A 26,841-nucleotide genomic window follows, 5' to 3' on the forward strand; every position below is an offset into this window, starting at 1 on the left:
TCGCTTAGGTGAAGGTTCTCCCTCTGACTGAAACGCTCGAGACCCACTTTACTGTGAGTAAATTACTACAAGTTGTGTTACACAACAATACGTCCGTTTATCTTGACATCTATGCATATTAGTAACAAAGTAGTTACAACATAAACGTTTTATGTTATTAATGGAAATTAAAATGACATATAAATGACAAACAAGCAAACCTTAAATCTAATGAAACATTTTATTCTAAGAAATGTACAGTAGGAAAATACTTCAGCCCATTTCCAAAATAATTTGAGTGGCAGGTAAGAGAACGTGTAAACTTTACATAAAAATGAAAGTTATAGGTGTCCTTTTGGATGCCATTTTGCTACTGAGGTAAAGTACAAAAGGGAAACAAAGAACATATTTATATTAAAAAGACAAACAATGTACAAAACATATGAACAAATAAATAGGATTCACATTTATCCAACTAGCAATTTAACTAGTGCAGAAAAAATAGATGACAGCAGAGATGTTGATGGCAGCAGAGATACAGATCTGTTGTTACCCACCAATATGCAAAAGAAAATAAGAATCACAAATTAAAAGACACATCTGTACACAGCAAAACCTTGTAACCTACTGCAGCTAAACAATCCCTTTACATATGAACAGGTGAATCTTAAATCTCCAACAGAACTGTCTACTATTGCCAAAATGATCCTAATTAAACTGGTGAGATAAGACATTCACACAAACTTGGTGGACAGCATTCATATCGATCGATTTTCATATTTCACTTCATAAAGTACATTTGTTACATTTAACAGGTCCAGGATATATTGTGACAGGTTTATGGAACAAAACATTTAAGGGTATTGTAAACATTGTCATTATCATTTGTACTAATAACTTTACAGTGCAGATCCTGCAAAACTCCAAAATGAGGGCAAGGAAGTGAATAATGTCACATTTAATTCTAGGTGCTGCCTTCATTTCCCTTGTTGTTGTAAAACCGAAGCCATTTTTAAGGAAGTTCAAACTTGGCACTGGTAATTTAATAATAATCATTGCGGGTTGACATTTTAAGGCTTACAGTGTTGATTAAGGGATGAAGCTATCAAATATACGGTATAAATGTACGAAACAATTAATGGTATTTTCTAATGGACAACTATAAATGAGTGACAGACAATCTTAACTATATGTCCAAAATGGGAATGGATAATGTGCCATTATGAGGTAGATTCTTTGTCATATTCCCACAAAAAAGCTGTTTTTTAATGCCTTGTGAAAATGAGAAAAATATGAAGTTAATCCAGAGAGATCAAATGGAATAAAAAGCAGATATTAAAAATAAGTATTTTAGTGCAGGAAAACGATGGTAAAATAACCAACCTGTTTTCAGCTAGTTTTGCCCATGAAAATCTCATTTACAATATGAAATCAAACAGCAATGTGAAGAATAACCAACTTTTCTGTACCAAAGACCACAAAAAGTATGAAATCAAGATAATTTACCATTCAGATGAATCAAATTATTATTTTGATCACTGAATATTCATTTGACAATACCCGTATTAAAACCACTACACCCTGAGGACATATTCAGTACAATGAATTAAAAGAGGAAGCATTCATGTAAAATATGAGCACATCAACACATTACTGACATTCGTTTAAATGAGCTACAGTGGTACTTCAACAAGTTAATTTCTACAAGTGGGTTTTAAGCCTGATTCATGCCCTTACCCAATGTATTGTTAGTATTGCAACTCTATATAACAATAATAAAAAATAAAAATGACATTGTCATCTGATAGCATTCGGTGTTATTTACCATCAAAGCAAAGCATAAACCAGCCTTAAAAACCTCAAAGGTCACCAGTAGCCTGTGTAAGTATCTAAAACCTGATTCCTTTTCACTCATGTGCATACATAAACTAGCAGGATACATCAATGAGGGACAATGAGAAATCTCAAGAGATAGACGAGCAAAGTTGTAGATAACTAGTCCCGTACAAAGAAGCACATGTCTAATTTTATTTCAAGGCCACTAATTCCAGTATTAAAGACTATTCCTAGTGCATAACAAAAAAGAGCAGCCACGTTTTCTGCCAGTCTATGAAAATCAAAGACAATCTTTAAGTTGAAGTGGCATTAAAAGGATGCACAACACCAGAACTAAAGTGGATACTGTGTTTTGTTGAGGTGAACATCACCTCTTTAAAACACTCCAAGTGTGCTGTTTCCAGTAGCAGAGGATCCATCTTTTATTCCTTGTGTTGCATCATTACAATATCTGAACTCATTCACACAGTCACATGTACATGAAATGGGATCATTCAATAAGTACATAAAAGGCAACTGAGTTTAGTTTGTCCACAGGGTTGGAAACAGTGAAGTACTCTCAGTACCATTTTACTACACCTGAGTTGAATTGCTCATTACCAATATCTAGTTTCTTAACTCTTTTTATAACTTCCCATGCAGGAGAGCATCAAAGATTCACTTTCTTCACAGAATGAGGCCAACGAGACATTCCAATCCAAGAAAACATCTGCTGAACAGTTTACACTGTATCGGAGCACTGAACAGACCTGACCGATTAAAATGTCCTCCATGGTCAGTGGTCCTTGGTCAACTCATTGGCACTGAGACATACTACCTCCCCCTTTAAAACTGGACTAAAGACTTTTCAAAGGTGCCTGAGGAGCTCTTAGTTTGATTAATTTCAGAAGAATGTCTCAGGAGCAGAACTCCGATTGGTGTTGTAAATTGTCATTTTCAGCAATTGATAATTTCACCAGTCTTCTGTTGTGTTCTCCTTTTTTTGTTTATTGCAGGATATAACTTACTATCATAGAAGAGATTCAAGTATTTATTGAGTTTCCAGTGAAATCAAAATTTTCACACTCCTTGTTTATTGCCTGGGCCATTGGGAGATGCTGTACCAAACATCTGCTGCCTATCAAACAAGATCAAACGTTATTACAATTAAGAAATAAAAGTTTTAAAGCATTACAGACAGAAAAGTTGTTCTTTTGTGTTTTTATAAAGTTTCACACACGACAGCGTTGTCAAAACAATCTGCATTTACACCAATCAGGGGCAACAAATAAAAATGCTGCATTATGCATGCCAGATAAGTGGGTGGCGATGTTGCATTGTAAACAAACACAACATGCCTTCACACATACACAGTTATGATCCAAAAGTGCATTTTAATAACCTTTGTTGACGTATATGTGTGCTTAAGAGGAATGTAAATAATGAAATGTGTCAGGTGCAGTAAATCCACGCTAGGGAAACGTTAATACATATGTCCAGCACCACCCGCACACAGTAGTGGAGGCCGCCATTTTGATTTGGGTATGCTTGCATGACTAAACAAGTACTACGCATGCGAGTAATGTCAAGTTTTTAGAAACTTCCGTCATGCAGTTTACACAGAGACGATAACAGTGCCGTTTTCAAAAACGTGCACTTTGAGACCCGTTTTCAGTCCCCCAAAATGCTGTTGTCGTGTAAACAAAGGGCTGAAATGCATAAGGAAACACCATTGTGTAAACGGCCTCTAATTTAGATTAATGTGCCAAATCAATATTATTTAGGTTATTTTATCTATCATGCTAGCATACATGATTTTGATATCTAATATGGATTAGATCTAACTAAAAGAGATTTCTTACCCAGTGCGAATTAAGTGTTCCGCAACCAATGTCCTTTGTGGAACCACCATTCCCTGGAAGTGCCCGGCAACATTTGGGTGCCTGTACATAGCCATACGAGTTTGACCTGTGGAGAAAGGCAGGTGCTGGGGCCTCTGTAAGGCTTCCATCAAATGTGGAAGAGGATGCTGTGGGGCAAAGTGTCCTCTGGGAAACTGGTGGTTGGAATACGGCCCACCTGCCATCATATGGGCAGCACTAACCTGGTGCATGCTGGCATGCATGGCACGAGGGCCATATGGGAAACTGGGGTGTGGCTGAGCTGAAGTATGATGTCGGGCTGCAGCATTGTGGCTGTCAAGGTCCAGGATCTCCTTTGGGCTATCAGAACGTTCAGAAGGCTCTTCAGTTCTTGACTGCTTGGCAGGGCTGCTATGCTCTCTGCTTTCCAATGTGCTGATCTGCAACCCGTCAGGTAAAGGACTCGGGGACATTAAACTCCTGCCAGATCCATCAGATCCCTGAGGAGACATGGTGTTGTCCTTATGCCGGCCATTAATAGTGCCAACTGATGGTGATGGGTAAGAATTAGGCATCATTGGATGTTGAGGCTGGTATGGAGGTCTAGGCCACTCCTCAGGTGCAAACCTAGGTCTGTTATGTCTAGATTGCTGATAAAACTGCTGCTGCTGGTACTGAGGATACATGCTGGGGTGTTCCTGAGGATGTTGCATGGCCATGCGATACTGGTAAGGAACACCTTGCTGATGATAAGCGGCATAGTGTGGAGTCTGGTTTGCATAAGCCTGTTGATTTGAGGAATGTAATGGTCTACCCATCTGTGGGCCAAAGTTTTGATGTGTTGGCTCATTTGCACTATGGTGGGCCATAGTGTTGGTTTTTGGACCCTGTGAGTGCATTGGAGATGCCTGATTGTTTAGTGGTACTGGTCCCTGACTCCCCAGCTTAGTTTGCGACTCTGGACTGAAGGGCTGTTGTTTGTTAAGGCTGTTGGCAGAATCAGTGCCAATGCTAACATGAGGACTATCTCGGGAAGCTGTGCTCCCACCTGATAATCTCCTGCTGGATGGCTCACAAGGTCTTTGGTCTCCTTGATCACCTGGAGAGGGCTGAGCAAGTGGATGGGATATAGGGTGGCTGGGAGGTAGAGAACTGATGGTTGCAGGCTGATGAACACCAGGTTGCCCACCCTGAGATGGTATCTGTGGCATTCCATGGAGAAGTCCTGGCTGAGGGCCTCTGACAGATCCATTGTGGAGTGCTTGGTGTGAGCCATTCTGATGGTATTGCTGAAACATATTTTGTGATATTTGTGAAGCAAGACTATGTAACATGTGTGGAGGAACATGTCGTTGAGAGCCATTCTGGATAAACTGTGGGGGAACATTTTGATTTATTTGTTGAGAAGGGTTCTGTGGTGGATCATCTGAGGTTTTCTGGGAAGGACCACATAGGGAAACATTTGAAGAATCCTCCATAGCCTTCTGTTGTCCCAGCTGATTTGAGTTAGGTTGGTCATTGTTGTGGGGTATTTCTGAATTTGGTTGCCCTTGTTTGTCTTCATTCTGATCAGAACATTCAGTGTTTGACACTGATGCTGAAGCTGTATTTAGTGAAGTCTGAGTCTGTGGTGATCCGTTCAGATTAGACATCTCTCCAATTAACAGTTTATCAGTTGGTTTTGGATTTGAACCTGTCACAATACAAAATTAAGAGTTAAGTATGGTTCTCAATGTTATAAATAAGATAAATACTTAAATCATGAAGACAATATCCTGAAAACTTTGAATTTGTAAAAATATTCCCACATCTACCTCTGGGGGACGTTTGTGTGTGCTGGATGTCTGATACACCATCCCTAGGTCTGAGAAGCTTGTTTTCTGGAGGTGACAGTGCAGCACCACCTGAAGTAGTACCACCACTCTGTTGGGTTGGCTGGAAGCTAGTAACATGGGAAGATGAAGCAGAGAGTTGTTGAAGAGCAATCATCTCTGGACTATCAAGCATGGATGCTAAATGTGGCCTAGTGTCCTGGGGAGCCCGTGGTGGTCCTTGGCCAATGGGAGCTTGTGAATTCACAGGGGGCATTCTGTATTGATTGTTCGCCATTGCATAACCAGAACTGTGTGGAGGACGGATCATGCCGTGATTGTATGGATGCTGGTTAGTCATGCCCTGTTCTTGCACCATTGGGCCACCAGATGCCTGCTGTCCTTGGTGGTTTACGGGTGGCCACATCCTCTGCATGCTCATGCCAGGAGGGCCATATGGAGGGTAAGAACCATGCATTGGGACACCAGGCATAGGGTACCTGTTCCCTGCAGCCTGCATGGGTTGCCCATCTGATTGTTGGCGTGAAGGGTACATGTTGCCCTCGGGTGGAGGGGCAAAGAGGCCTCCAGGCTGAAGGGCCACTGGCCTGGGACCAAGGGAAGGGCCATGAGTTGGTCCATGATAGGAATGCTGCTGATGTGGAATAGGTCGCCCATCAGGTCCTACTGGGTATCTGGGCCCAAATTGGGGCCCATTTATGTGGGAATTCTGCTAAAATAAAATCAAATTATATGATAAAATACATTTTGTGTAACTCTTAAAAGATGAAAAAAATAATACTGATACATGCAAAAAAAACATACCTGCATGTTGTAGTGAGGTATATGCAGATTTCCATGATCCCCTGAGGATCTAGGCATGAGGTGTCTTTGCCCAGGGTATGGGTATCGAGGGTCTATCATCATACGTTGCGGATACATACCTTGTCCTGGAGGACCTGCAGGCCGGTGAAACTTTAGAGGAAAAAAAAAGTTGTGAAGCACTGGCACAGGGTGTAAACTATATACGTTTTAAAAAACGCTCAGTCTGTTTTAAAAATTGTTATTGACAATTAAAAGAGTATTATTGACAGAGGTCTAACCTGCTGAGCTGGATGCATTATTCCAGCCTGTTGCTGTCCTGGGTGCATGTTATGGGGATATGATGGGCCATTACTGTAGTGTAAAGGATGTGGTTGTGAAGGAGAATTAAATATGTCTTGATGATGATTGTTTCCTTTGCCATTGTTGGTAGCTTTTCGTTTTTGAGCCTGCTCTGTGGCTCTGATCAAGCTATCAGGCCCAGACGGTCTATGGCTTTTACTCTTTTTCTTCTCTTTGCGGTCACGGTCCTCACTGTCCACATGAAACTCCTCATCTGTATCGCCATCCTCAGTGGGAAGATGCTTCAGTAAGGCTCGGCTAAAGCAGCGTTCCAAGGACTCAGCCATTATTGTGTATTCTGAGGTGATGCAGACAGGCAAGTCAAATTTACACACACACACAAACCCATATACAATCTCATCTGCCCATGCAGCAAAAACATAGACCAGTTCACAGAACCACTGTTGACCTTTGACCCTGTCACCCCTAGGGGAGTGCATTCTGATGGATGGATGGCTCCAGTGAGGGGAGCTGCGGGGCTGGAATGTCTCTGTGACACTGAAGGACCTGGCTCACTGGAGAATAGCTCAATCACTCTCTATTTATCAATGTCAAAGCTTCCTCACATACGTCCACCACTAATGTGGATTGCTTTGCTCATCTACAGAGGGTGTCATAAAAGACTACACATTTCAGGGATTTTCACTTCTGCTTACAAGCCACAATTCTGGGTAACAAAACAGAATAGCGTCATATTTACCACTCTCTTCTCCATTGTATTCCAGACAGTTCTCAAACATCAGCTTTACATCCGCCACAAACTCTTCCTTGGCCATGTACTCCCCATCATTTAGCTTTCTCTCAATAGTAGACAGGTCCATTGGAGTCTGACAACACAGTTGACACATTATTCTATTGTACATAATATTAATATTAATTATATAAATATTAATAAATGCCAACCTGTATGATTTCATGGTAGTTGGGGGCATACGACTCATCAACTGGCTCCATAAAGGGCCAGGCATCTTTGTGAGCTTTGAGGGCTTCCAACACTACAGAGGAAATCATTAAACATTCTATGAAGCTACTGCAGCTGTTAAAAGAGGAAATATTAAAGCGTGACCACAGCACAAGCTCGTACAAACGTACCTTTGTAGAGAGCTGTGTAATCATCATCTATGTCATAACTACAGTAGGGAAATGAGAAAAGCAGAATTACAAAAACATTCATTGCTTTCAGCGTGAGATGGTAATTAGCAGCAGAAATCATTCCTTTATGAAAGTATAGTCATTAGGAAGATGGATTAAAACAGACTGCTTACAACTGTTTCGTGCGACATGATCTGCGAACAGGTGAGTGGGTCTCAAGATTAAGCAACTCAGCGGGAAGCTCTTTCCCTTGGGAGAGCAACCAGGCCTTCTCCTCTCGCTGCTTTCTTCTACGTGCACGCTCTGTACAACATAAAAACAATGAATGACAGAATAAGAAAGCTAAAGCTCACACAACACATCTTATCATTAACAGGGCATGGTTAATGAAAAGTTAGCAAACAAAAAAAATTGTAATATAAGCGATTCATCGGGCAGCTTTAGAAGGCACATTTGATCAAAGGGCACCAGCAAGATAAATGGGAAAAGTGCTTTATGTGCTGCCTTGACTGGCACACCCTGCTGTGGAGGATTAAAGGGGTTGGAGGAGGAAACCACTGGAGAGAACCGCAAGCCTGATCTTCATCCATAATACATTAAATCAGCATCGGCACGATCAAGAGTTAATTAACCCTTTGACAGAGGATATCAGAGCTGGATGATTCTCATGAGGAGTGAGGTTGATCGTTTCCACTAGCTCAGCTCTTTGTATGATTAAAGAAGCCTTAGGATAAAAGCCTGCTGACTTCAAAACTGCCATGTTGAGACAAGACTACAGAATGTGCTCTAGAGTCAGTGTGTTTGATCACGCTTCTGGGGAAACTTTGAGCTCCCATGTCTGAGAAAGTATTAAGGTAGCTGGTGACTTTTGATAAAGTGAAACAAGACTCACCCTCTACTGCTTTAACTCTCTCCTGTTCCTCTCTCTCCCGTTCCTCCTTGAGAAGTCTCTCTTCTTCGCGGCGCTGCTCAGCGAGAAGCGCTTGTCTTTGCAGGTCTTCCTCTTTCTGCTTTTGGTCCACCTCAGTTGTACCATTGGTCTACTCACACACACAGGTATTAACGCATGTCTTATAATATTTTTCAAACAAAAATAAAGCACTACAATAGTTTATAAGCCTACCTGATTTTCATTGCTGTCGTTTTGCTCACAGTGGTGGCCATTACGTTCTTTGGGTGGATTCAGAAGCTTCCGTTTCATCTCTTTCTCCTGATGGAAAAATGCAACCATGTCACTTGAAGTTGCATACATGGTCACTTGTAGGATTATCTACCCCTCCCTCATATGCTCTTTGTTTACCGAACAGAGGCCACCTGAATGAACATCAGCCCCATTCCCTCTGAATCTCACTAAAAGCAGAACCTTACTCTTTACATACTTAATCCCGTGGTGTATAGCCTGCCTCTGGTATAACCACTTAAGAGGTCAAAAACCTGCAGCACTGCGGACTGTCAATCACCAGGCTCCAGCTCGCCTCAAGGTGAGAGCCTGCTAAACGTCGACGGCTTGATGGATTGGCTCTGACAGGGCTGTGCGAGCATGCACGTGTGGATAAGTGTGCGTGTCGGGGGGCTGACTTGCAAGAAGCAGTTGTCCAAATTAAAACCTGCAGCTTCAAGGTTGTAAAATTAAGTATTTGGATTGTGTTTAGCGTCAGCAGTGAATCACTTCTGTCTACAAGTGAGGAAAATATGTATAGTTACATGATGTTTCGCGGAGTAAGATGTATATAAGATTTATAAAGTGATGGCATCTAACAGAGATTGCTGAGAGCAGGGTAGCTATGGCAACCAGACACTCTAATGGGTCTTGATTAGCCACGGAAATGACACGTCAAGACTGCAGCACACTGTACATATCAGCTAGACAATAAGATGTTCCACTGTTTAAATGAGACAATGATGAGATACCTAGATCATCTATATCTATATGCACATAAGGAAATATTCCTAATAACTACGTATTATTTATTAGTCCAAGGGACAATGAAAATACTTCGCTCTACAAATATTCTAAAACAAATGTCATTGCCCCTAAGATCAGTATTGCACAACAATGAGATTTTAAAAATCTGAAAGAATTTAACAATTGCTGTATATACTATTACGTAGACATATTTTTACAGTCATATATTTAGACTGTTCAACTGTTAGACTAATGATGTTGTTGTTGTTATTTTTATTAGAGATCTTTGCCGAGAACATTATCTATAAATCTTGGTTTGAGGTGTAACATGACTCATTATTGCATCCTATGCAGGTTCAATAAAACCCACCTTGTGCTCCATCATGTTGCTGATCTCGGGAAGGAAGTTTTGAGTTATGATGCGATGCAGGTGACAGTCCTGAGGTGAGGTTTTGTCTTTAATACTCTCAGCCAGACTAGCCCATTGCTCCTCTGTGTCACAAACCAGAGACCAGGCTCCGCGGTTTGGCTCTGACAACACATCACATACCGTTTACAAACAGCTCAATATCACCCAATCAAAGACAGAAAAATGTGCCAAATCTATGTGGTGCTCTACATCTAAACCTAGTTCAGCACTAGCTAAATTCCGTTTGTATTACCAACCTATTTTAGGTTTGACCTCCTCAATGCTCTCCTCATCTGCCTTCACAGACTCTTCCCTCTCCCCCTCTTCTTCTTCTTCCTCTTCCTCCTCCTCCTCCTCCCTGAAACAAAAAGGATCAATTAAACAAACCAAATCAACCCTTGCTTTCCTAAAGAGCTCCACTAAAAAGAGTGAGATCTGTCTGAAGTTCATGTTTTTTGTACTCTGGTCATATGTATTCTGACTGGATGTTAAGAGATTTCATTTACATTGGCAGTTTATCCTCAAGCTTCTTCTTTGGTGGCCTCCCTCTTCTTTTTTTCTTAGGCACTTTGTCATAAGTCTCACTGTAAAAAATGGAACATATGATTGAGAACAGATATATGTAAATGTTACGTTGTTTTCTTGTGTTGTTTATCCGTCCATACCTGTATTTAGAAGACAATGTTTCGGTCGGCTCCTCTTTGTACAGCCGTGTACCATAAAAGTACCAGTAGAGGGCCCCCGTCCCATCTTGGCCGAAAGGCTCAACGCGTAAACTGTCTGCATCCAGGCCCTGTAAACCCAGAAATGCGTTAAGACGAAACTACTACAGTTCACTTGTACCATGGCGTGCTTCCAAAAATAACATGCGTGCAAACAAATGTGTTAAATCTTTACTTATTTTATGTTCTGTTCATTAAAATTTGAAAGTATATTGAAGATAAACAAACTTTCTACCTTGAGCCGATCGAAGACATCTGCAGCATCAAGACGATAATCACAAAGTCTGTGCAGGAGCTCCACCTGTGTGTGAGTTGGAAGCTCCTCAAATGGGTGCTCTTTCAGTGGGTTTGGCTTGCCTTCTTCCAGTTCCCATCGGTAATTGATAATGTCTTCCAGGTAACTTCTAAAAGACTGAATCCTGAAAGACAATGCTTTAGGTTTAAAACAATGCATTATTAGATCCAGAATTGATAGGTCAACAGCCCTGTCAAAAAGGAAAACTGATCTACAAAACCTTAAACTTTGAGTCAATAAACTTTTGTGTAATTACAAATGATTCAATTCATGCTAGCAAGCACTGTGTCTTTTTGTAGTGACACTGTTTCTTTTTGTAGTGACACTGTTTTAAGGTCGATCAACTAATATTTGTTTAACCAAAGTTCCTGCAACAAAACACAGAAACCAAAGTGCAGGGCCAGGGTGAGCCTTGGGACAACAAGAGAGAAGATAGCGAGAAAAAAGGAGAGAAACAATAGGCTTATCTTGAGAAAGCAGAATGATCTCTCTCACAGCTGCAGGCCCCCTGCCATTCCATCTTTCTCTCCCTCCCTCATCCGTAACACTCCCTCCCCCAATCTACTTGGGTCTTTAGCACATGTAGAATGAAAAGGGCACTTCTGTGATAGGCCAGTACACTGCAGCCCCCCCCTCCCCGGATGCCAGTTGCTGTCGAATCCAATAAAACCCAGTGTCCTTTAACGGACCGTCACAGTAGGCGAATGGAATCTCTCCTGCCTACCCAATCATCGACCCAACTTCTTGCTGCTGATGAGGCACCGCTATGGAAGGGAGCTCCCTTTAGGGGCCAGTCATTCATCACAGCACTGACTCACATAATAACTCATACTCTTTACTGGAAAGGGGGCCCATGGCCCCTTGACCTACTACTGCTGCAGGTAACCTGGCTTTGTGACTAAAGTGCTACTACGAGCAAGTAGTCATATGCAGTTAAATAGTTCAAATGCGAGTCAGACATAGCATGTGGGTTGGGTCAGTACCTTGTACAGGTTGCGAAACAACTTGAAATTAAGAAACACTGATTCTAAGTAAGGTAGCTTACGTGATGTCGCTGCGCTGATAACATCCTCGCAGAAGGGAGCAGAGGAGGTCTGAGAGGAAGACTTGGTCTTGATTCAGGAGTCCTTGCTCGAGTTCCTAACAAACAGTAAACAGCAGGGGAGTAGGTTAGCATTACAGCAGTGACAGATAATTTTACATTTACATTTATTCATTTGGCAGACTCTTTTATCCAAAGCGACTTACAAGTAGTTTGTTACAGTGACACATTACTGCAGAGCAATCAGGGGTAAGGTGCCTTGCTCAAGGGCACTTCAGTCATGACCTGCTGGCACTGAGATTAGAACCGGCAAGCTTCTGATCACAAGCCCAACGGTCTAACCACCAGGCCACAACTGACCTGATTTTACTAGGAGAACTTTGAGTTCTCACAAAATAAATTAATAGTCTACCTTCATGTTTTTAATACTGCTCATTGACTTGTGGGAAATGTCTAACAACACATAACACAGCACTCTTGTCGTACTAGAATACATTTCACGTTAGTTTTACAATTTAAATATACGATCTAACCTTCATTCATCTAACTCATCATTCAAAACCTGTATATGACTTCTGTGGAACATTGGTGGGGCAAAGGTATTGTTAACAACATTCTACAAAATCTCTTTTGTGTTCTTCAGAAAGTCAAACAGGTTTGGAATGATATGAGGGTGAGTAAATGATGAAAGAATTACTCTAGGATGAGGAAGCTAAAGTGGGAGCATTAACAGGCTGTGTGTGACTACCTTCTAATGTTGTCATTAGGCATTACAACAGAAATTGGAGAAAGACAGATTGTTGCCATGAGGAAATGCCAAATTTGCAGTCCTCAAGCACAGAGCTCAGAAACTGCACATGCCACATTTTTTAAATGAAGATCATGTGCTCTGAAAATGCTTTGTTGGGCACTTGATTGAAGTGCTGATCTGCATTTCATCTTTTAAACTGAAGTAACATTGCTACTAGGGATGAGCGAGTACAGCATTATCTGTATCTGTATCTGTATCTGTTAACCATATGAATTATCTGTATCCGTATCTGTACTCGGACTGGGCGGGGCCTAACCTGGAAGTGGGCGGGGTTTAACCCGGAAGTGGCCGGGTTGTCTTGAAAGGGGCGGGGCTTTAACCAGTATGTTATTTTTAATCATGCAATTGCTAGCAGACGTTAATAAAAATTAGATGACCAGCGGAGGGAGGGAGAGAGAGAGTGTGTGTAGCTAATTAATTTGAAATATTATAGTTTTATACGTGAAGTCAAAAAACTGGTTAGTCAGCAGACGGTTAAAAAAAGAAAAAAAAATCTCAGACAGGCAGAGACGCAACGCTAGTCGCGTTCTACCAAGCACCACGTCTGAACAAACCCCACGTTTACCAGAACTCTACTGGTTAATAAGTACTGCAGAAAAAACGAAATAAAAAACAAACTTGAAGCTGAAGAAACCCTAAACGTTAACGGAAAAGACCCGCGAACCTGAGTGACTGAGGGAGAGACAGAGAGAGAAAGAGAGAGAAAGAGAGCTGTTCTGTGTGTGAGTGAGTGAGCAAATCTGTATGTGTAAGGGAGGGGCGCTGTGACTAGCCTATCACAGAACGCAGACACAGTCAGCTACCCAATGAGGATTTTTATTCCATCCGAGCACAGATATTGACTCGTATTACTCATGTAATACTTGTACTCGGCAAATATGCTTTATCCGTACCGGATACTCGTTTCAGCCGAGTATCCGGCTCAACTCTAATTGCTACAAAGCACACAGACATACTTTTTACACGCACTAAAGTTCCCAGACCGATAGAACAACAGACACTGAAAACAAAGGTAGAAATAATTCAGCCATGATAGATCAACATCAGAGTGCTAGGAGTACAAATCCATGTACATGTTAATTATAGAGAATGTGATTGTCTCGCATTGTAAAAACCTGAGCAGTTGGAAGAATCATTGCTGTATTGTGAATATAGATTCACTCCATCTTCAGGTTGTGTGCCTTTATCTCCAAGATGGAACTGAGGTTCAAGTTTAACCTTCAACCCCTTCTATCTCCATTGTACAGCAGCTATTGAGGGTTTATGAAGCGGCAGTAAGTGGGACCGCAAACGCCGGTGTACTGAAAGGAGCGAAAAGAAGCTAAGCTAAAGCTTGAGCCCAAAGCCACAGCTAGCAAATGCCTTCTTCCTTCAATGACCCAGCACAACCTGACCCAGCATGCACTGCTCTCTCCTCATAATGCCTAATGTCACTTGAAGAGAGAGTGGAGGCCAGTAGAGCATATGTAAATACACATTGCTTCATCGCCGGTCCACTTTCCTTGACAGCCTATCACAAGGAGCCTAACGGTTTGGTTGCTTTCTTTTGCAAGGTCTCGGCTAGCTGCTTAGTCCCTCAGGCACCAGGGAACACTTTTCAACTCCAGTATAAAGCGTACCCCCTCCCTTTCCTCTCCATAACAGAGTGACACTACAAAATTAACTCAAGGGCGAGAGCAGCAGCTCATCCATTCATTGTGAGATTCACTCAAGCTGCAGATTGCCGCCTCTCTCTAGAGAAATGGTGGCGAGAACAGGGTCACAAAGGGTCAATTCACACACCTCCTGGCTGTGGAGAGGCACGGAAACCAGGAGCCTAGTGTTGACTGGAGTAAAAAAACTGAAACTTTGCAAAACAGGATGCGAGACATCATGAAATCATGCCTTCTTTATAAAATAAAAGGTAAAGCTTAACTTGGTGAATCCATTGCTTTTTAGGGTTGGTTGTAATTAGCAATTTAGAAGCTATTGATTGTCTTTTCCACCCACTCAATGAAGTCTAAAGAATTACCGAAACATCTTCTTGAAGGACACATTTGGTATGGGCAGGTTGTCTAGAGTTAGGACTGATCAGATTGTAAAATAGATCCACTATAACGAAAGGATTAAGCTTGTTGAAAAAGGTGGTTGCAGTAAATGTCATATATCTGTATCCATCTCACAATTTACGTACTCTTGAGTTTAAGGTTGCAACTCAGCCCTTCTGTGTCCCTTAGATCCGGCATTACGCTCACAAAACTTCCTGGTCCCTTGACAGTAAGTGGACCAGAGTGGGCTCATCTATCAGTGCAGCCTAGACTTTGATCACACTTCAAACCTGAGGCCGGCTGTGGGGGATTAACACAACCCCACTTTGCTTTTGAAGTGCCATTCGGTGACTCAGATGGCAGAAAGGGGGAAATAATGTTTTGGACGTCCTTTGCTCCATACAGCCAAAGTCTTACTAAGCCAAGCATACACCACGACTCAAGCCTGTTGCCATGTGCTTAATACAAGAGCATTACTTTTTATGACGCTCTGCCACGGACACTAAATCAGCCTAGGTGTGTGAATTACCTATTCCCTGAATTAAGTTAGAATCAGAAAACTCATTGGAACTTAATCTTGCACACACAACGAAGAAAGTGTATAAAAACGGTTTAATGCGCTGCTCTTTTCCGCTGTCTAGTGGTTGCTGGTTTTTGATCAAGACTATGTGCACATTTGACAAAACGTCTAGATATCAAAAACCATCTGCATCTAGTCTCATTGCCGAAGCAGACTCTACAGCACTGCACTTATAACAGACTAGTCACAAACTTTAAACATCAAGGACAAAGATGTAGTTATGTAGTTGCACTTGGCTTTGAATAGCTCCTTTTCTTAACCAACTAGCAAAACAGGAATGGCAGGTGCACAGTAACCTTTAAAATGTGTTGTACAGGTGGGCAGATAATCTTGAGTTAGAACAGAATAACAAATATAGATACTTTATTTTACAAAAAAGGCTGTATGATTTAAATCAAATGTTGCCATGTTGTTATAGAAAAGATCACTGTGAATTTTTACTCATTAGGCTACCATCTCAGGTGAGTAAATTTACTTTCCAGTGCTTGACCTCAAGATCAAAACATCAGGTAAGCCAACAACCCATATTGACGAGTTTAGAAAGTAAAACTACTGATAAGAGTTATCTTAAACTCAATTAGTTCAAATGTTTATTTTTTCAGTGACTGACCAAGCCCTGTTTTTTACTATTTCCTGTATCTGCCATGACAACACAGAGCCGCCCCCAATATCAGTCCCTGATGCACAGCATAATCTCTCCACAGATGGCAGAGGAGCAATTAACAGCTCTTGCTTATGGAAGCAACAGGAAGACAAAGGGCTGGGTGAGGATATCTTGGCCATGATTGCTCATCTATCTTCCTTCGAAAACTCTTGGACATGTATATCTTGATGCAACACTCTCCACCCCATAACAGAACACGTATTATGAAGAGAAACTCTTCAACAGCCACCCATGGTCGGTAAACATTTGCACCATTTATCTCAAGTTTAATGATGCATCCTGAGAGCAAGATATGTTTAACAAAGGATCAAATGGACAAACGCAGTTATAATCTCCATTAGTGGTCCAACTTTTTATGGCAATAAGTTGTCCAATTACCTGTTGCTATGTTAAACCTGTCGACGACAACACAGTTGTGCTTGTTTGTGTACAGCAATTTGAAATGCCGCATCATTTAGGTTTACTCTCTGGAAAAAATAGATTTTCAATCAGTCACAACAGCAATATAATGCCAATAAAAATTGTTACTGGCATAAGTATCATTTGCTCACAGCAATACATTGAATGGGACTAGCCATATAGAGCACTGAATAAATAGAATATCAGTGAGGTCCATACTAATTCTGACAGACACTAAATAAAAGCAAAGCAAACGAGTTCTTTACACCAAAAAATAAAGTTAACTGTATCTTCAGGCAACATTAGACTTATGGCCGTAAAACATAAAAGCGATCTACTGATCAACGTTGCTCAAATAGTATTATGAAGTTTCTAAATGTAACATTAAATTTAAAAATAAACGTTATTCCAGTAAAATACCTGCATCACTATTTAGATAATTTTAAAGACATTTAAACAAAAGTGCTTAATAACAGCAAGTTCTTAAAAGTTCTCTGAACATACCAAGTACCGGTCCCAAAAAACAATGAGCAATTTGAACTGTTACACTTATTACGTCTACATGCTAAAAAAACTGAAATGTTTTTTCCTTTGCGGTTCTGAAACGTTTCACGTATACACGACAGCGTTATCAAAACGATCTGAATTTACATGGATCCGGGAAATCAAATAAATACATTGTATTATTGCATGCCAGGCCAGTGGATGGCGCTGTTGCGGTATAAAGAAACCCTATGTGCTTGCGCACATCTGCCTACACTTTTTTAATCTAAAAATGTCTCCACTGGTTGTAGTGGTGCAGTATATCTACTTTTTGCTGGAAAAATTATGGTAAGTATGTCACGCGGCACAAACATGCAGCATAGAGGCCACCATTTTTGTTAGGGAAATACCCGCGCATGCCTACAGATTGAATGTGTAATACGCTTGCGTATGACGTCATTATTTAAAAAAAGCCGCCATCAGGGTTTACACAGAAGCGATAATGCCGCCGTTTTCAAAAGTTTGCGTTTTCAGTCACCAAAAAAGCAGTTTTTGTGGAAATGAACCGCCAAAACATAAAACGTTTTCAGTTTTTAGTTGAAACCGGTCTCGTGTAAACGGCCTCTAAATGTGCAAGCACCTCCCAAAACACTTGTAAATTCCTAAGCTTAGATGCAAAGAGTCTTATGACAATCCTTTCACACGTGACCTTTACTTTTACAAAAGTAATCAACTTTTTAAATGCCTTAAAAACATTCCAGAGAAGTAAAGCCTGTGAAAATGGAGAATCATTACTTTTAAGTTTTATCATGGTCACGGTAAATTTTTAGAAAAGGTCAAGTGCAGGGAATGCTTAGACTGCACATAGCTACACCACCCATCTCAATATCAGTGCCAGGTGCCACAGGTGGTCATAGATGGATGGCTAAACGCATCCTGGGTTTGGGATCACCACACAGGCTTTTGAGTGGGGATCATTAATTCCAGGAAACTGAGTCTCTTCACAATGGCCTACACAAAAACCTTTGCTGACCATAGTGTCTTGCATGTCCTTCACTAGGTCATCTTTTTGCAACATCTTGAACAGGATGTTGGCCAATACCACTGGGTATGACAATGTTTTCCTGGCAAACCTGATCTGTATTAAAAGTCCATACAAATGCACAAGGTTAAACTGAGCCAGAATCAAATGGCCATTGTTCGTGTATAACAATATATTATATCAAATCCTTTAACAATATCCCAATAAAATTCCCATTTTCATACCCTATTAACTGAAAAGGACACGGTTGTGTTAGCCAGTTTGCTACATAAACTATCAGTGTCAAATGCTATAATGTAGTAATGCTCAATATAAAAGTTTACTTTTTTGCTTTGTTACTTCGTACTTTCCAGTTGCATAAATTAACGAATACATTTTCCTGTAGAGAAGAAAAACAAGTCAAAATACATTGGGCCACAGACCAAGTCCTATATAAGGCTCCAGGGAATAGGGGAAAAAAACGTCAGAGTAAACTGACATTCACTATTTTTAGAAGCAGAATCCTTACCAAACAGAGTGTGCTGTGATGCACACATACGAAAATGAACCAGGAAACATTACCATAAGCGTAACAGACAAGACAACCATGGCTTCTCTCCAAACAACAGTTCCCAAGAGCAGATGAGTGGGTCTGGATGGGCCATTGTTACAAACTGTTCGACTAGCCTCTCAAAGCACATCAACACCCCTCCCCTCCAAAATACACTTGCTCTAACATGTATGCACTCTATCGTTGCCATCTCTGCTCCAGGCTGACACTCCCTCACGTCTTTTGCGCAGACTGCACACAGCACCCCCCACACTCAACATCCAACTCCACTAGTGACTCCCCCATCACTGCTACCCCCATCTACTCCGCTGTCTGCGGGGAGAGAGTCGCAATCCCTGATGACACACGAAACAGCAGATTCCCATCATGCTCTTACAAGCTCCTAACAGGTTCTTGCATCATGCTGTCACCAGCAAAAAAACACCAACCTGACAGTCACAGCCTTAGAGGGTTAACACAAACCCAACAAACTAGGATCACAATTGAGGTCTGTCATCCAGCTTCAATTTTAACCCACACATATTAAGCAACTCCCTTCAGAGCACCATGTGTGGTGAGGCAGCCCCAAACTGGAGACAGCCATTGGGAACCATGGGGCGCTGCAACAATGGAGCCGGCTGAAACAAACACCACAGAGTACAAGCCCCACAAACACCCCCCTCCACGTGTGGAACCATCTGATACATTTACTTCTGCCCTCACCCGTCAATCAGACTTGGGGGAGGGGAGTTAGTTATCACAATGTTGTGGTGGTTTAGAATGACTAGAGAAGTTTCAAAGTATTGAGCATGAGGGAGTCACTTGTGTGTGGTCTTGCAAAACTTTGATGGCAGAGGGAGTGGTTTTACTGGGTTGTTATGCAGTTGCTAGGGAATCAGGGGTCACAGTAAATGCCTGTTTATAAACAGCACTCTTTTTCTTAGTAAGACGCCAACCATAACCATTAATGTTTGTATTACAAACATGACAAGTAATGTGCCAACGTTTACACCCAAAGGAGAGCATTAGTATTAGTAAAGCTTCCCTTAAACACCAATATTTTATTACTGTGAATTACTAAAGATCTTTTCTCCTCTGGTGGAACTGACATGGGTGATAAGATAAATACCATTAGGATGCAGGTGGGTGAGAGTGATTATTTTCAAGGAACAGCATCTGGGGTCTGAAACAAGGTCTGCTGACCCTTCAGTTATTGATGGTGCAAATCCCTCAGACAAAAAACGAACTTCCTCCTCCTCAAAACGGCAGGAGCTCCACCAAGGGTTAGCCCCTCTCACATCAAAGCCTCGTTTTCAACACAGGCTACATGGATACGCACATGAATGTGCATACACACACTTAGCTATCCTTCACAATCGACACCCGGTGTCTGAGTAAAACAAGAAAGCGCTACAGATCCGTGGACACAAATCCGTTTTCCTCATCTTAATCCATCTGCTGTTCAAAACAAGATGCTGTCCTCAGCTCCTGCTCTACCAGGCCCCATTGAGATTAAATCTCCATTTACAATCATACAGCGTAAGGCCCAGAAGAAAAGGAGCCCCAGACTTGCTGAAGCACCCAGCTACAACCATCTCCCCTCTCTGGGGGGAGGCTCGATAAAAGACCCACCATCTGTGATTTAGTCATGCTCATGCCAGGGCCAATGATGGAAAACATGAATGTTCTATTCAATACTGGCAAAACACACAAGCCCAGAATGGGTGGAGGATTGAGAAAAGAGGACATTTGTGCATGGGCGCAAGGTGAGACGAGGAAGGAGGAGTTGATAAATGACACTTTTGTAAGAATAAGACAAACATCTGTCAGGGAACATGTGGACATGCCATGTTAGAACATCAATGCGTGACAGTTTAATGAGCCCTATGACAATGGGCTGTGCAATCTCTGATAGAGATAAGTGTTAATTAGGGGTGCATCAGACGACTTTTTAAACTTGTTAAGGCACAGGCTGTCATTAAATAAAAGAAATGGGAGGCAAACACGTGAAAGGCGTTTTGGTTGCAGAAGTGAAATACAAAGATAGGTGCAGAGAGGTTGCATAATTTAAAGACATTGTAAACATTGTCAAAAACCATTTAAATCTATAAGATATATTAGCTTCCAAGCATGCAGAACAACAAAATAGTTTGCAAGACAGCTAAAACTCTACCAAACAGGTCAAAGGATCTCATATTGGGTGTCATATTGGATGGCTAAAAAAACCACGGTTAAAAAACACATTAGTTTTCACATACCGTGCATTACTGTTGCTCCTCAGTGCCCCTCATTTCTGAAACACCTCAATTTTCATGCATGTGGCGGAAATGTAACGCCCCTTACCATATTTCAGCCTTCAAAGCATATTGAAAGCTGATAATGTTACCGGTACCTTGTGAGTTCAAACCCAAATATCTGGATTAGTTAACTTTGTCAGCGCGACTTTGCCAGCAGAGCGTAACAGATCGATATGTTTTTTTTTAACTATTAGGTTTAACAATTAGTTAACTATAGCCAAGTTCTTGAGCTGCCTTTGACACTGTCTCTCGATGCAACGCGACAGTCAATAAAACATATTATAATGAGGCACTTGTTGCATCCAGCGGGGACATAGTTACTGAATATGACTTTTTTCGTGTAGCATCACGCTGCAGGGAGAGGATACAATGATGAATTCAGCTCCCGATGGATTCAGCCTCGTAAATATATAACAATTTATGCATTTGTGATTGTAGGACCGACAAAAACTTAGGTTTGAATAGTCAGTTGCAAATTCTTTAATAATGAAAACTTACTTACAGGCTGTGAGTGAGAAGTGGCAGACTGTCCTTAAAAGATTTGCCCCACTTAAATTGTGTCCTTGTTTGGAAGACCCAGCTAAATAGTTTTTCATTTGTAATGAAACACACAGCGTCTCCACAACAACAACAACAACAACACTACTACTACTACTACTACTACTACAGCGGGAATAGACATGCCTTTTTTCTTTGCGCATACATTTGTCGGCGGTGTTCTTCAATGCTTTTCACAAACTGACGTAGAAATAAGGGGGCGTGTTTAAACGAGGCATTTTAGGCAGGTTTGGATGAGCCTCCTCTATTTAATAAAACATCTCTTTTGGTTTGAGACTTTATAATATATGGATGAACAACTTCACACCAAAGATACAGGAAAACACAAAAACGCCTCATTTGACTCCTTTGAGGTAATTATGTGAAGTAGCATGTAATGGGCTGGTTGCACAAGTTAACACCAGTAAGCTTTGACGACGCCAGGGTCAGCAGACTAACTTCCGGTCATGGACCACTATTGAGTAGTTTGGGCTTAAAGTGCTCAACAAAGTAAAGAGGATCTGTCATTTCACTGATATAACTAGCTAATTTTATGTCTCAAAAAGAGATAGCAATAAAGAGGCAAAAGTTACGGACTGCTACTTTAAACTGACAATTAAAACTCATCAAGGGTCAATTTCAACAATTAAAAAGTGCTTGTGCTGGTCAGTCCTATAAAAAACTGATTAATCCAGATTAACAGTCCTCAAGATTAATCAGTAATGTTTTTTTTTAATGAAATTAAGTACTACTCCCATCTTCTGCTTGGACCGAATGCCCACATTTCAATTCCCCTCCCACTTTCTAGACATCATCAAACAGATAATAAAGACATTAAAACAGACTAGCAACAAAACACCAGCGCTCGTTCTCTGTGCGCAGCCGGCAGGCCTAGCCCTCTGGCTGTGCGCATGTTTGACGTGCGGAGGGGCTCGGCCCCTGAAAGACTCGGGCTCTCTCAGTTCCTGAAGGCGGTGGGAGGCAGGGCTCGTTTCACAGCCACACTGATAGGAAATCAAGCATGCTTTACACAGACAAAAGAGCAGGGAGAGAGCTCAGGCGTGTTTCGCCTCTTCCTGTAGTGCACTTCTCTCATCTAGGGCAGGGATACAGAGTGTGACCGTGAAGTGAAATCAATGAACAACGTCCAAGGAGCTTTTTGTCAGCTTGCCAAGACGAATCTCTATTGTCAATCCCCGGAACAGATTCTCAGAAGAAAAAGAAGCTGACCAACACCTTTGCGTTTGTAATATCCACTGTGATGCGCAAAGCTTGTGGCGTGACAAACATGACCAACGTGTATTTGACTTTGACATACAAATCAAGTTTAATACATATTTAGTTCAGGGGATATCAGTAAATCATATACTTAAACTACCAAATTATGTTCTCAACAGGTGAGAATGGATGACATCTCCCTGACAAAAATTCACCCAGAACTCCAAACGATAGCCAAATAAACATATGGTCATCCTTACAGGGTAGGCTTTCTCAAAGGCAAAAGAACTGTATCCTCTTACCACCGGATTTGGGTTCTATTTACTGAACTATCCACCTGCTTTTTTGGGCACGGCTTTGGGTGAGTGCCTCATAAGAGCTAAAACAAACCGCTGAATTACGAGAATAGTGAGCATTACCACAATTTAGTTTCTCTGTTAGTTAATGGCTGGCCAATCCACGTGGATGACCTTTCCATCAAATTGTGTTTCTTTTTGTGTTAATGAGATAAAAGAAGGAATAATTACATTAGACTACATTTATAAACTCTGGCAAACACTCTGTGTCTCTCAATTCTATCCAAGAGCAAGAAGCTCACTTCTTGAAATTCTTTTGCTAAATCTCCAAAAAAGGATTACAGGCTGAGATATTAGCGATCTTCTTTATTCATAAATTCCAAAATAAAGTCAACAATCCCTAAAATCCTTTTTCCTGATACGTTCTATGATTTAACATCGCTTTCCCACTCATTCTCTTTCACGGTGAAACATTCTTCCTAACGCGGTCCGGTCAACGACCATCTCTCACAACCTTCAAAAAACTACTTAAATACTTGACAGACAAATGGAAAAAATAAAAAAATAACAAACCCTCTCTCTTCTCTCAACAGGTAGTGGTCTAGCTTTTGTTGAAACTAGTAACTTTGTATTAGCACCTATCATACTATTGCTCTTTTATGACATATCGCTTATTGCTTTTGGATAAAAGCGTCTGCTAAATTACTAAATGTTAACATAATAACAATATTCAAGAGATCACTCATCACATGTGTTTTGACACTGAACACACCCCAACCAACGTTGACAGCTAAATATAGATTTCTTAAATGGTTAAAACATTTAATAGAATTATATTGTTAACTTAACGTCCCCTAAACTTCCTGTGAATTAAAGTATAAACCAAACAGAACAGATTGAATCTTTAATATGTCCACCAAACATTGAACCACCAAGAAGCATTAGGATGAAAAAGATTCTGCGAGGATTATAACAACAGCCTGGAGTAAAGACTTGAAAAACGTCTCAATCACAAGATTAAAGCAACCGATTGGATTATTCACAGTGGTGGTTTACGTCCCATTCATGCATGTCTGCGAAGTTACCAGGGTAGTAAAGTGGGAATGAGAGCTTTTGTGTTGAATGACCTTGGACACCTAGACTGAATGCAATTAGGATGCGAGGATGAATCGCGAAACGGTCAATGACTTGTGCCTGAAACAGCCTCTGAATGTAAATCCTTTAACACTGCATTGACACATGCTTTCTCTGTAATCTGCGATTGCGCACTAAATGAGATTACTAAACTGCGCACGGAGAAGGTTTGTAGTGAAATAAATCGCTAACGTGTAATATCGATGGGCTCTTACGAATGTGCCGAATTTTCGTTGCAGATACGCGAGGTATAACTTTTCTACGAGTTAGCACGCGACGATCATCACCTCGAACCGTTCCTGCAATAACAAAGCGACAGCAGCGCACGTTTCATAAATGTGGGGGTCGAGATGCTCCAAGATACCTTGTGTTGACAATTTCTCACCCCTTTAAAAAAAACAATGCTCGGTATAGATCTCCTTACAAATTCACAATAAATGGTGCAGATTAAAATTGTTGTTTACAATATACGCAACCGTAAAAACAAAGGTAGGCTGCCTAACCACATTATGAAAGGTGAACGAGGTATAAATGAATTTCGGTGGATCTGAAAAAGGACGATCTCAAAATGCACTTTTTGTCTGATAAATTATAGCCACCATTGTAAAGAGCGCGTGTCAACAACACAAACAAGGCAGACAGGACGGAACAATGACCAACTCGAAGCCAGCCTGTGATCCACCAATAAACTCGCAACTCCAGAATCGTGAACTTGTCTTATCTTTATCATAACAATAGGGAGAAACACCTAGCCGATCAAGTTTATCAAGTCACGGCGGGTTTATGATCTTATTCGACGCCACTACTCGCCGTGTTAAATCTAAAAGCGAAAGCACGAGAATATGACATAAAACAATAAAATGCTTATGTAAAATAACAAAAAAAACTTGTTTAAAAGTTAAACACCTTTGCGTGTTTTAACCTTAGTGCTGCAACGTTTCTTTATTTGAAAGATGTAAAGAACTCAAAACAAAGTTGCCAGTTGTGACAATTGTGTTGATACTGTTTAATAACGTAACGTACTCAATCGGGTAGTTCTGTAAACAAAACGAAACCAATGTCAACAACTTAATAAACAAGTTTATATAAGCACTTGAAGTCGAGATAGGAGAGAAACAACACAAGTGCACGAGTGTGTTGAGTAACGTTAGACGTTTGGTCAGGCGGTTAACCGTATCACGGCGATCAGTTTAGTTCTGTTATTATACAAACCAAAGCTAAATAACTCACTTTTTCAGTAATACTATCATTATCAGCACAGGTTGAAGTCCAGTTTACTCTGTAATTGTGTGAACGACTGAAGTAAGTGAGCCGTGAGCGACTATATGGCGAACGCGGACGGCTGACTGGGGAACACGGTCAACTTGAGTTTGTTGTTGTCGCTACAACGACCGAGCATGCAAATAAACCTGACGGAAATGAAAGAGAGCCGCAAGCTCATACAGACAAGATAAATTACCTCAATTTCAAAGTCTGGTAAATTAAACGCCGTCCTGAAGAGAGAGCAGAAGTGCGCTATGGCGGGGACTTCCCACCAAGACCGGAGCTCCTCCACAGTAGTTATACATCCCTGTGACATGTTTATGTCGTCCAACGATCGTCTCACATTAGAAAAGATGGTTCAGACGAATCCGTCAAGTGCGCTCCTCATAAAAAACTCGTTTAACTGAACACCAAAACTTGTTTTCCGTGCGGTGTGGTAGCCATTGCGACCCGTAGAGTCTCACAATCCGTTTCAGTCCGCATTTCACAGGAGGAGAACAGATGGGCTGGACCGTACCATCTGTAACGGACAGGGGGACGTGCGCGCACCAAAACAAACCAAACATTAAAACAAATCAACCTCGACCCGAATACAAATACAAACTGATCGCTCGCGCGAACGATATCTCATTGTTTTGATAACTTGTTGACCTAAACGAGTCAACGAAAGCGAATTAACTCAAGAGTTACTCGGTCTTTGTTGTCAAGTGTTTCACCCCCCCAGGAAGTGGTATCTTTATTTAAAGGGATTGCACACACATTTGAATTTCGCTGAAAGGGAAGTGGTTCTGTTGTTACAATACATCGAAACACCTGCGATTGATCTTCACTAGAGGACTTGTGTATACAAAAATAATTTGACGCCAATGCGTTGCATTGGTATTATTACATTACATTTAAATGTAAGGAATTGATGAGCATTCTATAGGAGCGATCTTTTGATTTTTAAAACGTCCACACACGTGTATTTAAATGCATTAACATGATTAACACACGCTTCAAAGTCATTATTTGATATATGTTATCGGTTGTTTGTCCCTAAAGAGGCTGTAATGTTGAAACAGTCTGTTTGCGTGTAGTTGGTTTTTATTAACAGTATTATCGGCATAACATATACATTTGCTACACACAAATCATCGGAATAAATTTGATATGTTAACTCTAAAATCGGCGAATAAATGGTTTATGTTGCTACCTCAGACTTTTTACAAATGCAACAAATGGGGGATCCAATATATTAAGAACCCAGCGCCCCCTGTTGACAAGTAAGGGTAAATGTATCTGTCCGTCCATCCAAGAATGTGAAGGTGAGTAAATATATATATATATATATATATAAAAATATATAAAAAGTAATATTTAGATTTTGAGGGAAATATTTAATAGAAATATGTGTTATTTCTTATGTGTCTTTTAATGTTGTCATTAAACCTGTTAGAATAATGGTTATACCATTATTCGGTT

At 40.9% G+C, this 26,841-nt stretch overlaps 1 protein-coding gene across 2 annotated transcripts; it reads right to left on the bottom strand.

The window, feature by feature from the left end:
- Positions 1-202: 202 nt before the first annotated feature.
- Positions 203-26,106, bottom strand: cecr2 (CECR2 histone acetyl-lysine reader). 2 transcript variants are annotated; one of them, XM_079449531.1, is made up of 18 exons: positions 25,574-26,106; positions 12,101-12,195; positions 10,996-11,179; positions 10,704-10,831; positions 10,545-10,622; positions 10,296-10,396; positions 10,000-10,160; positions 8,847-8,933; positions 8,616-8,763; positions 7,897-8,026; positions 7,724-7,761; positions 7,535-7,626; positions 7,332-7,458; positions 6,571-6,929; positions 6,293-6,442; positions 5,471-6,197; positions 3,657-5,349; positions 203-2,932 (listed from the first exon to the last, which is right to left on the bottom strand). In XM_079449531.1, exons 1-18 carry the CDS (start codon positions 25,691-25,693, stop codon positions 2,875-2,877), a joined length of 4,476 nt encoding a protein of 1,491 aa, XP_079305657.1. In that variant the 5' UTR covers positions 25,694-26,106; the 3' UTR covers positions 203-2,874. The 2 variants fall into 2 exon arrangements, with proteins under 2 accessions (XP_079305657.1, XP_079305656.1); XM_079449530.1 differs by having other exon boundaries at positions 5,471-6,200.
- Positions 26,107-26,841: the final 735 nt, after the last annotated feature.

This window comes from Barbatula barbatula, assembly GCF_947034865.1.
Source record: "Barbatula barbatula genome assembly, chromosome: 25".
NCBI lineage: Eukaryota > Metazoa > Chordata > Actinopteri > Cypriniformes > Nemacheilidae > Barbatula > Barbatula barbatula.